Raw genomic sequence first — 13036 nt, forward strand, 5'->3', positions numbered from 1 at the left:
AACGTTACCAGTACCTTGTATAACGACCGTGGTGGCATCCCTGTTCTTCATTTTCCAGCAAACTCACCTGACCTAACCACATGGAAAATCTGAGGTATTGTGGAGAGGAAGTTTTTTTCTGCAGTATGCAACTTTAAAAGCGATGAATTTGTTTTAAAAAAATTGTCTATAAATTTTTTCCACTTTGTGTATAATTTCAATAACAGAAAACAGAAAAGAAGTAAATCTAAAGAAAGATTGACTTTAATTACAAAGTATTCACATCTTTCATATGCAGATATTACAGAACAGCATTAAGCACATATTGTACTTCTCTAAGGTCCATCAGGTAACTTCACAGTGCAGCCTGTAGTGAGGTCCTCCTATAGTGATCCACACCTGCAAGGTGCGTTGGTGCTGTAATAAAGTTCCACAACCACAAGCAAACAAAACAAAAGGTTAGAATCGATAGACCCTTGGATGTCGTCTGTCCTAAATGTACTGAAACAGTTGGGAGAAATTTAGGTGGAGAAAAGGCTACAATAGGCTTATCTTGTGAGACAAATTTAAAGATTTACTTTAAATTTGCCTTCCAGTTTTACACAGAAACACTTACATTCACCTTTGGAATATTTATAGAACATGAAAAATACACTTTCTATAAGCAAGCCTTTTTTTAGATAAAAACAAGTCCAACAGAAATTCAAGGTACATTGTATAGCTAATAGTTTGCAACCATACATTACAATAATTTAATCCAATTACTTTTGTGCTCAGGAAAATATTGAACACTAGTTTTTATTACCAACTTTATTGTGTATTATTGGCCCTGAAAACAATGACATATAAGTAACTTTCACTGGACAGGCTTCAATGTCTTGCAAACATCAACATAGTTCCAAATAATTCCATATCTTCAGGCAAAAAAAAGTTAAAGTGCTAAGAGTGGAATCATGCAATAAAATCAGATTATTTTATTAATTTCCATTTTGGTGCCTTTGAGTCAACATGAAGAAGCAATACTTTAGTGTGCTGTTTGTTAGTTAAATAATTCTGAAAAAGACAATTGCATTTACATTGAACAATAAAAGCCTGTTTTGAAAGAACATGTGAAAATGAAACATTGAAGAACCAATACTTTAATATATTCAAAAATGAAGTTCAAGGCACCCTTTATAATGTTGAGAAAGCAGAATTTATTTCAGGTAAAGCCAGTTTCTCTGTAGCTTGGAAAGCAATGAACCAATCACTTATTCCCACATAATCTACATTGTTATTATAATCCAAATATGTAATCAATTGAAAGTAAAAGACATATTTAGGTCATATGAATAGTATGGTTTAGAATGTGTGTACTGGATGCTCCAAAAGCCTCACAGGTTTTCAATTCCTGAATTAAAGTCTGATATTCACAACAGCAAAAGTACCTTAACATGAAACCACAGTCCAACAAAATACATCACAAGAAATAAATCTAGATTGAAGTGTTAAAGTTCCAATAATAGGACAAAATAAGATGTTCAAGACTAACTGGATTGTTCCTCTTCTGTTAAACAGACGTGTAAAGCTGCAGTATGTAACTTTCATTTAAAAAAAAAAAAGTTTTGTTAAAATGGAAAAAAAAAAAGTTGTACATGTTGTGACAGTACGAGACAGATAACCTGTGAAAGAACTGATCCTGTTCTGCTACTGGCATCTGAAGAAATGCACTGCTTTCATTACAAAACAGAGAGGAGTCTCTCAGCACTGTCAACCATGCTTATGTATGCGCAACTCAATGTGCAAATGGTGGAGAAACAACTTAGCATTAAAGAAAAACTGTTTATCTGCTGTCATTGGTGGCCATGCTAACAAGCCTTGGCATTCATGACAGGCTGTGCTCTTGAGTAGAAGATGTAGCTGAGAGTATTGCATGTACATGAGTGATTGACAGCAGAGACTCTCCTCCAGGCTCTGGTGGTGTTGGAAACACTGGAGAAGCCAGAGGAGCTCGATATTTTCAGATTGTCCGTCTCATACATACTGTCACCATGTCATGACAGTTTCAACAAATATACATTTTTCATGAAAGTTACATACATTAGATGCACCATTATATTTTTCAGTACAACTTGTAGTGAGACTAAATATGCAGTTAGTACTTCTCAAATTCACCTTCAGTAAATCCTCTGCTTAGCAACACTAAAATGTCTTAATTGCATGTCACTTGGGAGGGAAAGTCAGACTAATAAGAGGTAAGGTGATGATTTTAATTTGGAGTGTATGTTGTGCGTCGTATGAACTTTTCCTGTTAATTTGTTTCAATTTAAAATCTTACAGCTGGTTCATCACAGTGGCTCTTAAAAGTCTACAAACCTGTTACATCAGCAGGGTTTAGTGATGTAGAGACGATGAGGAATCATTTCAAACATTCTCCACCTTTAGCTTAAGCCGTAATTTGCAGAGGGACAAAGGATTTAATGGTGCGAAGAAAAAGATGGAACAAAAACACTTCTGCAACTCAATGTGCAACTATTGCACCTTTTCTACTTTTCCTTTTAACACATTTGTTTATTGTCCATTTGAACTGTGCAGAACATTTTATGTTACAATATTTAAATGATTTACCATGATCATATTTTTCACATCACAATAATGGGTATTTTCATCAGAGGAAGTAGACTTTTGAGAGCCACTGTATACAATGAGAAAAGTAAAAGACAACAAATGAAATGTAAATATCAGTACAGGCACCAAGTCCTGGTATTTGACATACAGCATTCTCAGCATTTACTGTTGTATAATAAACATTCATGGTGATGAGTAGATGTTTGCAGAATACAGACTCTATTTAAGGCAAAACAAAGAGAAACAACTTCTCCAAACTAAATCAAAGTGAACTATGATTATAACTAATGAATTTAGTGCTATAGACAATCTGTCAGTGTCTGTGGAGTCAAACATTTGGAGAAAGGCTGAAGCAGCTGAACTCCTGCATCACCTGTGGAAAAGACACATTTCATGGATGAAAACACAATTAGTCTGCAGTAAAGTCCAGCAGAACAGTGAAAACCTTTTCAGCATTTCAATCAGGAAACCGCTGACAGACTTCAACTCTCTGGTTTGTTGCTTTTGGTACATTAAATAAATCTACAAATTAAACTAGCAGTACTTTGTAGAGTCCGGCTTTAAAATAGCTTCTCTAATTAGAACCATGGTTACAGCTAAAAGGACTGTAATGTTATATAAATCTAAGGATTTTAGAATCTGAAGTTTAGAAAACGTCTGTTTTAATACTTGGCTGTTTTTTGTTGTTTAGACCAACTGCTACTAAAATGACCATTTTCTGTAAACCTGATATCTCTATTGGATATTATCATGTCCAACTCTTTAAATTCTTGATAGACTGACTGTCAATTGCTCTTTATAGAGGGAAGCATGAGATAAATATGAATTATGTTCAACATTTCCACAGATGTTTGTAAAGTGGTACATGAATAAGAAACTTGATTTTTACTCTGTTCAACGTTTTTGCTCAATTTAGTTCAATAATGCCACCTGTTACGGTTCCACAGTAATTAAGTGAAGGTCATTTTAAGGTGTTTGGCCACACATCTGACAAATTTGTGTTGTGACTTAAATACTTTAAAAAATATCCAATGATCTGGCAGCACCATGAGGAGACCCTGCCCACAGTGGTTATGCAGATATGATGCATCTCAAATACATAGCAGTGGGATAAACCTGAAAAGCATTTGTGAAGCCAATGAAGTGAAAGACAGTCAGGAAGAAATAGTTGGACATAATTCTTTCTGTTTTCTTATCCATCACTGAGCACAACTGATGCAAAAAACGACAGTTAATAGAAACCTATCAGTTTATCAACTCCACAGGTGCTGGTCATAAAATTAGAATATCAAGAAAAAGATGATTGAAATCAGTAATTCCATTCAAAAAGTGGATTTTGCTTATTCATTCATTACATACAGACTGATATACTTCAAATGTTTCTTTCTTTTAGTGTTGATGATTATTACCGATAGCTTGTGAAAACTTCAAATTTAGTGTCTAAGAAAATCTGAATATTGTGAAAAGATTCAATATTGAAGACCACTGGTGCCACAAACTAACAGATAATAACCTGGAAGCACTTTTAAATTGTCTCAGTCCAGTTCTGTAGGTTACACAATCATGGGGATGACTGCTGACCTGACGTGTATATATATATATATGCTTTGGAGTTTCTGTGCTGATGAATTTTTTTGCGAAGCGATAAAAGCTGGTAGCTCTTGAATTGCTACAAAATAAAGCTGTATTTCCTTCAGCCCACTGGCTGCAGCCGTCATGTGTTCGTGTCTGATGACATGAAGACAGACATTAGCTGCTACACACGTTGCTTGTCACATGAGTCATGACTGAAAGTTGACTGGTAAGTCTCACTGCAAACAGTAGGGTGTCATATACACTACTTCACATGAGAAAGAAATTATAGCATTGTACTGCTTCGGTTTTACTCTGTGCATTAAAAATAGACGGTTAGGTAACATTTATTGTTAGGCAGAATTTGAACATTTCAAAAGAAGCTCACCTTAGGCTAAGCTCGTCTTCAGCAGATCCTTAGAAAAAAGCTTATCTCCATTGTCTGTTGTGTCTTTCTTTTCACCAGTCTCTTTCACCTCCTGGATATTTTCTTTGTCTTCTTCCACTCCAAGAATTACACTTTGTCGTACACTGACAGAGATCACCAATGCTTGTATGATGCCATAGATCAAAGCAAACTGAGGGAGATACTCCTGAATCAACCACAGCAATCCTGCCATTCCAGCTGTTGAGACAAAAAACATGGCCATGCCATGAAACCACAGCCTCAGAGCTCCCTGGACACCAAACACCTCCAGGATCAGTTTGGCAGGAGGGGACACAGTCCACAGGAAGGCAACTACAAATAGGTCAAACAAATGCCGAAGGAAGTTGAAGCAAATCTCATAGTGTTCTGGTATAATCTCCAAATTCCAGCTATCTGTGAAAAATCTGAATGGAGAGGTCAGCTGAGAAGGAGTGGGAGATGGGGGAGGAGTTCCATAATCAGAAAAGTCCCCGTCAACATCACCTTGATCTCCCCTTCGACTGTCACCTTTCCTTTGTCTCAGGCTGCTTTTAGCAACTTTTCTTGACCACAGATATGATGTGGGGAGATATTTGCTCCACCACCTGGACACCTGTAGCTCCGTCTCTGGTTTTCCTGAGCCAAGATCTTCTATTTCCATGGGTTGCAATTTCTCCTGTGCCTCCCAGTACTCCTCTCCTAGAGCACTCTGGTCACTTCCTTTTCTCCACCCTCCCCACATCCAAGATCCCCAGTTACCTTTAGCATGCTGCTTTTGACACAACGTTGGGGTATTTTGTGAGGTACAACTGCCCCAGAAGCGCACCCACCCCCACACTCTTCCCACTATAGAAGACATTACTTATTAAAAGTTTAACCAAAACGAATTGGAGAGATAATCGTCCTCTGCAGTTTCTCTAATGCCAATAGTCCAAGATTCAAGCCAAGGCAAAAAGAACGTTCCCGGGCCAGACACACCCGGACGTGTTGGACCCGTTCAGCAATTCAAGAGGCGACTTGGCCTCCGTACATCGCTAAATCTGCCCTTGAGAAGCAGAATCTCTCCTATACAAAGCCATCAGTTATAAACATAGCATTTTGCTATGTTTATAACACTCCAGGTTGTTTTCAGTAAGTCAGTATGACACCCAGCTAAGCTTATTCCCAGCTACTGTTCAATTTTGGGGTTTCGAGACGAACTTCCTGGACTCCCGGTATTCCGAAAGGCATTACTCCGAATCTCACACCTGGAAAAAAAACACAGGAAATATTTGTAGTTTTAATAGTTTTGTTGTCTAGTACCACGTCAACATCAGAGCTACCAAGCTAGCGGCGTAAGACTTAATAATTGCCAACTAGCAAGAAAGTTTTAGCCAGAAATGTTGAAGCTACATCAAATTTCCTCTTATACCTTTTGCCCTCAGGGTTTTATGTTCTTTAAGTGTAGCTAATATGTTAATAAAGTGCCAAATCTTTACCTTTTCGGCCAGGTTAGCTTATCACATCTGCTGCTGCCCTTGTACGCTTTGCCTCAGATGGCTGCTACATTCTTCACATATGGGCCGCGTAGTTTTAAAGTGCCTGAAGTCGAAGAGAAACTAAATAGTCAACCTGAAGAAGACTGATGCCCCGCATCTCCAACTACAGGTCTGCTGCCTTACGGAAGGCGACGCAACAGATTAACCTTCAAAATAAAAGTCACCGGAAGACCGTGTGGCATGAAATCCACTAGATACAAACCTTTAACCCCAAATGCAGATTACAATTAATGTCAAAGGTTGAGTTGAAGTCGCTGTTAACTCAACGTCCTAGACTGAAATATCGTGGTTAACCCTGCAGGAGCTTAAAAACGCAGGACAGCCGTCTTGTTTATAAAAATATGAATAGTTCAAAGTAAAAAATACCGTATTAATCCCAAAGGGAAATTAAATGTTAATCTCAATTTGAATTTTTTTTGTTATTGTAGACATTGATGATTAAAGGTGATGTGGACATTTAAATAGTGTTTATTTGACATACAATCAACATACACTGAAAAACAATTGTGTTGCTTCAGGGATAACAAACCATTAACAACTCAGATATATTTAAGTCAACCTGATTTTAAAAATGTCTTTCATTTTTGTTGCTTGCTTCCTGAAAGGTTGTTTAACAAAAGTAGGATTCAGAAATCCAGGATTAGAAACATAGTTCATTCTGGCTGTATCCGTTTCAAAGACCAAACCAGGCTCAGGAGGTTAAGCCAGGCTTAAATCATTCAGGTGAATGTGCGTCAATAGATTTCTTCAAGAGACCAATGAAATCAACCAGATTCACTAATGCTGCGCAAAATAAAGTGCGTACGCCACAACTCCCACCAAATAAACGGCATCTTTTTATTGAGGTTTATGAGGAATTGAAGCACATCATACAAAAGAAAAAAAATTGACGCTACAAGAGCAAACGATAGATTAATTGAATACGTAATTAGCCTAAAAATATACATTTCCAAACTATTCTCAACTAAACAATCATACATGAGATTTTCACATATAAAAAACTATAACCTAATAAATGAACAGTGGAAGTCAATATTATAACATGTTCAACTGACAGCAAATTCCTTCATGTTACTGTTGTTCCACATTCTAGATATTTATAGACCAAAATGAAATCTAACAATATTGGTGAATTTTCGTCTTTAATTTGACCTGTAGTTAACTGCCCCTTTAAGTTGTGATGCTTTTGTTTGGAGTGGTCACACATGGCGGACAAGCATGAGGTCGATTTGCAGTACTGCCAGTCTGTTGGAAATTAACTCTTTAACGGCCTATAGCTCGATAATGGACATTGAGCCGTCCAGCTACTGCGTCCCTCCCTACACGCCACGCTCCCGCATAACTTGAGACATCTGAGGCATCATCACTTGTGACAAAATTTTACATTTTGCGGTGGCCTTTTATTGTCCCCAGTCCAAGGATTGCCCAGCTGTTGCTCATTTTGTCTGATCACCCAATGGACATGTCCCACCCATGCATTGGGTAATGCTCACTGACAGAAAGTTGGATTAAAAATTATACACAAATCAGGAGAAATATTACTTTTGTACAATAAAATGTCAGCAAATGCTCATTTAGTTGTTAACTCCACATGGCAACAATATTTGACACGGGCGTTTATATTTTTGTTTGGTATAGAACAGTGGTCTTTAGAAACCGTTTCTTCAGAAACAGTTTGACCCATGCAGAGTCCGTATGGTCATTTTAACATTGATAATTGCGTTTTCTAATGGTATACTGTAAAAATAATAATAGTACCTGACTGACTACCAAAATGAATTGAAGGCGTTTTAATGCAGGGTGATTTAAAAAAAATAAAATAAAATAAACAATACATACAGATAAGAAAAGAGAATCACGGACAAAACTCGGTTTCTGATTGCTGTGAACAGATGAGGCTCAAGGCTTAACTAAGCATGGCTGCTAGCCTGGTCTGGAGCAGGCTGGCTTCACAAAATAAGTCACCATGGTAACGTATGTTATTTCTTTTTAAACACTGAATTGAGACAGGATATCCAGAGAATCCCAGCTTAATCCGCTATCCTGGTTTTGCGAAACAGCCCTCTAGTTTGTATAGAACCAGAATGACGATCAGTGAAGCTTTAGCCTCCATTCAGAGGTCACTTCCTGTGAGAAGACAAGAAACATTAAGGTTAATGTATTACTTGGAGATGTTTGGAAACTTTGCAAAACAATATTCTTATAACCCCACCTTAAAATAAGAAATCTGTTTGGTTGAGTGCATCCTTCTGTACAACAAGAATTGAAACTGATCAATGTGTGCTAATGTCTAAGCCCATTCTGCAGCTGGTCAGTAGACTAGAGACATGTTTAACTAGCAGTTTCCTCTAAGCTCCAGTGGTCTCGATTGTCTCAGTGCGCTGCGAGTAGACTTCAGTTAACATCAGTAGAACCGAATAACTGCATCATCATTGACCAATCAGACCCACAGTGGAGCAGTCGCTGTTTCATAGATGCTTTGCATCCCATCCAAAGCATTCAATACAAAGGTGATTTACTTCAACACTTTTTAAAGCACTGTTTAATCTTGTAGTGTAAAACAAAAACTCAAATATTGAAATATTTAATTCAATTCATTACTCAGAATTCATGCAGTGTGGTCAAAGGCCACTGTCCTGTATATTTTAGCCACGTCCCTGTTCCAGAACACCCGATTCAAAGGTCTGCATGACCTCCTCTGTATGCCACCCAGTACATAGTTTGTTGATCACAATATTTTTCAAAACGGGTGAGCTTCACTACCTTCACCACATAACCATGTTTGTCGGAGGTTTGCTCTTCTTCCACATGGGGGGAGCAATCTGGCCTTGGTGTCAAGTCTATTACAGTCAATACTGATTAAATGCTGATTGTCGTAAATATAAAAGTTAATCAGAATTTAAAGGTAAAAGTAACCATGACTGCACAGGAGAACACAAGTTGTAATTTTATTCCATTATTAAAACAGATTTTAATAATAGTTAACATACTTACCTAAACATCCCTGTGGACAAGAGCAGATGATCTACAAGGAGAAACTAAAATAGGTAAACATATTAAAACAATTAAAAAGGACTATAGTGATTTAATGGGTATTTTAGCCCATTTACTGCAAGCTGTTTGTAAACACATGCTGAAAGATTGCCAGCAGTGATCTTCACAAGCAGTTAATGGATAAAGCATCCAATTAAGCCGTGGTTGTGTGGTCAGTGCACTGTGAAAACAACTTCATGTTTTTTTCAGAGACTCTAGTCTAAAAATCATCATTCCACTTAACCCAATAGAATAAAGGCTCGTAGATTCCAGACTTACCTGAAGCAAGACATTCCGTCTATGGCTACATCACCAAACGGGTGCCTGAAAAAATAATAATAAATTAGTATAAACTTTTACTAAATCAGTTTGGATTGCAAGTATACAGGATGCATGTTCAGTGCAATCTCAAATAGCATCACCATATTATCAGAGACTCTAGTCTAATGAATCATCACCACAGCATTTTAATACATTACATAATTCAGTGGTAGGGCTGGGCAATATATTCAAATCCAAATGTAGTTACATTTATACAAGACCTTTCTCCAGTAACCATGGAAGTAGTCTTGGAAACTGTGGGCTAACATACAGGAGCAATTTGCATGACATGTCATCAGTAGATGTGATTCTCATTCAACATTGCAGCTGAAATGCATAAAAATGAGGGGAGGTTCAAGATATAAAAGTTCAGAGTAGCATTATGACAACACACCTCAATTTTGTTAATACTTGGGCAATTACTAAAAATAGTATAAATTTGTTTTAATATATAAAACAATTCATCTGTTTTATATCATACCATCATGACAAAGTGACAGTTGTAACAAATATGTAAGCCATATTTTTCTGTAGCTATAAGTAGATTTCACCAGAAAAACAAAACCAAGAATTTAAATGTACATGGATTTTCCCCAGACACAAAAACCCAATAGGAAGAATAAAAACCAACAAAATGCTTGCAAACTACGGGCAATTAAAACCCTCAACACTAAAACGTATTCTATTGATGTAATGTAGGGTGGAAGTATGAACAGCATGACTATTGCCCAGCCCTACTGATGTTGAAGCTCAGTGCAACTCACCATCACCTTAGAACTACTGACTCCTACTCGGCATCCATCTTGACGCTGTAAAAGAAAATATGGGACTGATTAGATATTTTGGTTGGCTAAAATATTCTCATCAAATCCTACATTTTCTTTAAAGTCAGATTTATAACTGAAAACAGGACCCGAACGAGGGTCCTTTTCAGAAAACCTTCTGAAAACAAAATAGCAAAAATATAGCTTTACAATCTGAAGTAAAGCAAATTTTAACAACTGGACCATCAGCTGCAACACAAAGGGGAGGTTGTTTAAATTTAAATATATGTTGCCGTTTAGTGAAGTTAGCTTGATCTAGGTATGATGGCTTTGTGAACGATCCAGTTTAAGCACTAAATTATTAACTAATATAGACATGAAGTGACGTGAGCAAGGCTTTCCGTATAGACACGTGGAGAAATAACAGTTTTCTAAAGGATAAAGTTCTCTTACTATTAGGAATACCTCATGATTGTTGCTTTGTTCTTCAGAATCAGCCGGGTTGTATGAACCAATTATCAAGTAACCCCCATTTGGTCAGCCTCCATTTCTTATGTCCTTGCCACCCCACGTGCTCGGACGGCGAACCGGGTGCACATGGTGCAATTTTCTTTCAGCTCGCAGTGAAAATAAATAGAAACCCGAACGAGGGTCCTTGTTGTGTTTTACACAAGCAATGCATCACACAGAATCGGAACTCTGTTTTGGCTATAATCTTGAGCAACTTCTCCGTATGTATCCTTATCTGGCAGCAAAGAAAAGAGGCTAAAACATGGCTGTCAGCAGTTTATATACGAGGGTCCTTTCAGAGCATAAGTCATAGGTGTTCTAAGGAATGCCAGGGTTTTTTTTTTTACATTCTCTTTTTTTCCTTTGTGTAACTTTGGTCTTCAAAACTGTAAAACGTCACATAAATGCCATAATATAATCTAGTTTCTTATTTACTATTTTACTTTTTCTGAAAAGTCGACTTGCAAAATTAAAACATGTAACCTTGTGACGCCTATAGACAATGAATACGGGGACGCCCGACTCCACCAGCAGGACCTTTTTTTCCCTAAACTTTATTGTTAAAAACGGTCAAATCTTACAAGCACACAAACTTCTTGTACAGTATCTTGAATGACTAGCAGTCAACGAATATATAAAAGAAAGAAACAAAGGGTTTGCAGAATGACATGAAAGTCTAACACAACAGGTGATTATTATTAGAAAACAATAAAGCATAATAAACTGAACAGCTGGAGTTATTGTACAGGGTCTTAATGATTAAATGGATGTGAAAAACCAAACCGGACATACAGAGCAGAGCAGCATTCTTTGTCTCAATCATTTTCACAGAGTTGAATAGAAGTGAAATTTCTTTTAGATACCAGCAGGACCTACCTCAAATAATGTACCACGGTGTCTGTGTCAGATTGAATAGAATATGAAATAAATTTTTAAAATTCCCTTCTCACCCTCCACAGGTGATCTCTCTCTCTCTCTCTCCCTCTCTCTCTGTCTCTCATCCTCTGAGCTCGGGTCCTCTACCAGAGGCCTGGGAGCTTGAGGGTTCTCCTCCAGTATCTTGGCTGTGCCACATTTCTAGACTGAGATGTCTGATTTTGTTCCTGGGATCTGTTTTAGCCACTGCTCCAGTTTGGGGGTGACTGCCTCGAAGGCCCCGATGACCACAGGCACCACTGTGGTCTTCATCTTCCAGGCCTTTCCCAGTTCCTCTCTGAGGTCCTGGTATTTCTCCAGTTTCTCGTTCTCCTTTTTCTTGATGTTGGTATTGCTACATCCACCACAACGGCTTTCCTCTGTTGTTAATCCACCACCACAATGTCCGGTTGGTTCTCCACACCATTTTGTCTGTCTGGATCTGGAAGTCCCACAGAATCTTAGCTCGGTCATTCTCCACCACCTTTGGGGGTTTTTCCCCACTTTGATCTCGGGGTTTCCAGTCCATATTCTGCACAGATGTTCCTGTACACTATGCCCGCCACTTGGTTATGTCGTTCCATGTATGCTTTCCCTGCCAGCATCTTGCACCCTGCTGTTATGTGCTGGACTGTCTCAGGGGCCTCCTTGCACAACCTACACCTTGGGTCTTGTCTGGTGTGGTAGATCTGAGCCTCTATTGCTCTGGTGTTTAGGGCCTGTTCCTGTACCAGCCCGAAAGGGGCCAGCCGTTGGGGGTATCGTCTCGGGTCCCCACCAGGACTGTTGCCACAGCTATCAGTCCAACTTTTTCTTGGGTTTTGACCATATCGGTGAGTATTTGGGTCCAGGAAAGTGACTGGTCTATGCTTCCTGGAGCGCCCTCGGTGGTGGCCGAATTAATGATGGATGCTGTCTCAGAAATAAGGGTAGAGGCAGTTGAAGTCGTGCTGACGCCACAGCTTGAACAGTATGTCAGTAACGCGTTAGTGAGTAACGCGTTATTGACATCACTGGTCGCTATAACCAATACTGGTCGCTATAACCAGTACTGTTGCGGTACCGTTACTTTATATCAGGAGATATCTGATTCTGACCCACAGTGATGGGACCGATTCAGGCTGCCTAGTGAACCGAGCATTAGTCCAGAACTGGAGCAGCCTGATAAAATTAATTTTATAGTCAGAAATTTTCCCTGCAGCTGAACCATTTCTGTCTTTAGGGTTTTTCCCTCTAATGTGAGGACAATTCCGAAAATAAATAGAAACGGTTTTTCTAACTTTAACATCAGACCTACGTTTTTATGCACAAACCAGTGTATGTTGGAAAAAAAAAAGTTTGCGCATAATTTGGCACAGTTCCGCACCCCTCATCCTTACCATGACCCCGTG

General features: G+C 38.4%; 1 protein-coding gene and 1 non-coding gene across 2 annotated transcripts; both read right to left on the minus strand.

The window, feature by feature from the left end:
• Window positions 1-221: 221 nt before the first annotated feature.
• c11h6orf47 (chromosome 11 C6orf47 homolog) lies at window positions 222-6346 on the minus strand. The gene is made up of 3 exons (XM_008421544.3): window positions 6043-6346; window positions 4547-5811; window positions 222-2959 (listed from the first exon to the last, which is right to left on the minus strand). Exon 2 carries the CDS (start codon window positions 5421-5423, stop codon window positions 4548-4550), a length of 876 nt encoding a protein of 291 aa, XP_008419766.1. The 5' UTR covers window positions 5424-5811; window positions 6043-6346; the 3' UTR covers window positions 222-2959; window position 4547.
• A 2959-nt stretch (window positions 6347-9305) lies between these two features.
• On the minus strand, window positions 9306-9373 carry LOC145553923 (small nucleolar RNA SNORD52). Its single transcript, XR_014089994.1, has one exon. It is a non-coding gene; the product is annotated as a small nucleolar RNA SNORD52 (small nucleolar RNA).
• Window positions 9374-13036: the final 3663 nt, after the last annotated feature.

Source organism: Poecilia reticulata, chromosome 11 (genome assembly GCF_904066995.2).
Source record: "Poecilia reticulata chromosome 11, P_reticulata-male-v2, whole genome shotgun sequence".
NCBI classification, from domain to species: Eukaryota; Metazoa; Chordata; class Actinopteri; order Cyprinodontiformes; family Poeciliidae; genus Poecilia; species Poecilia reticulata.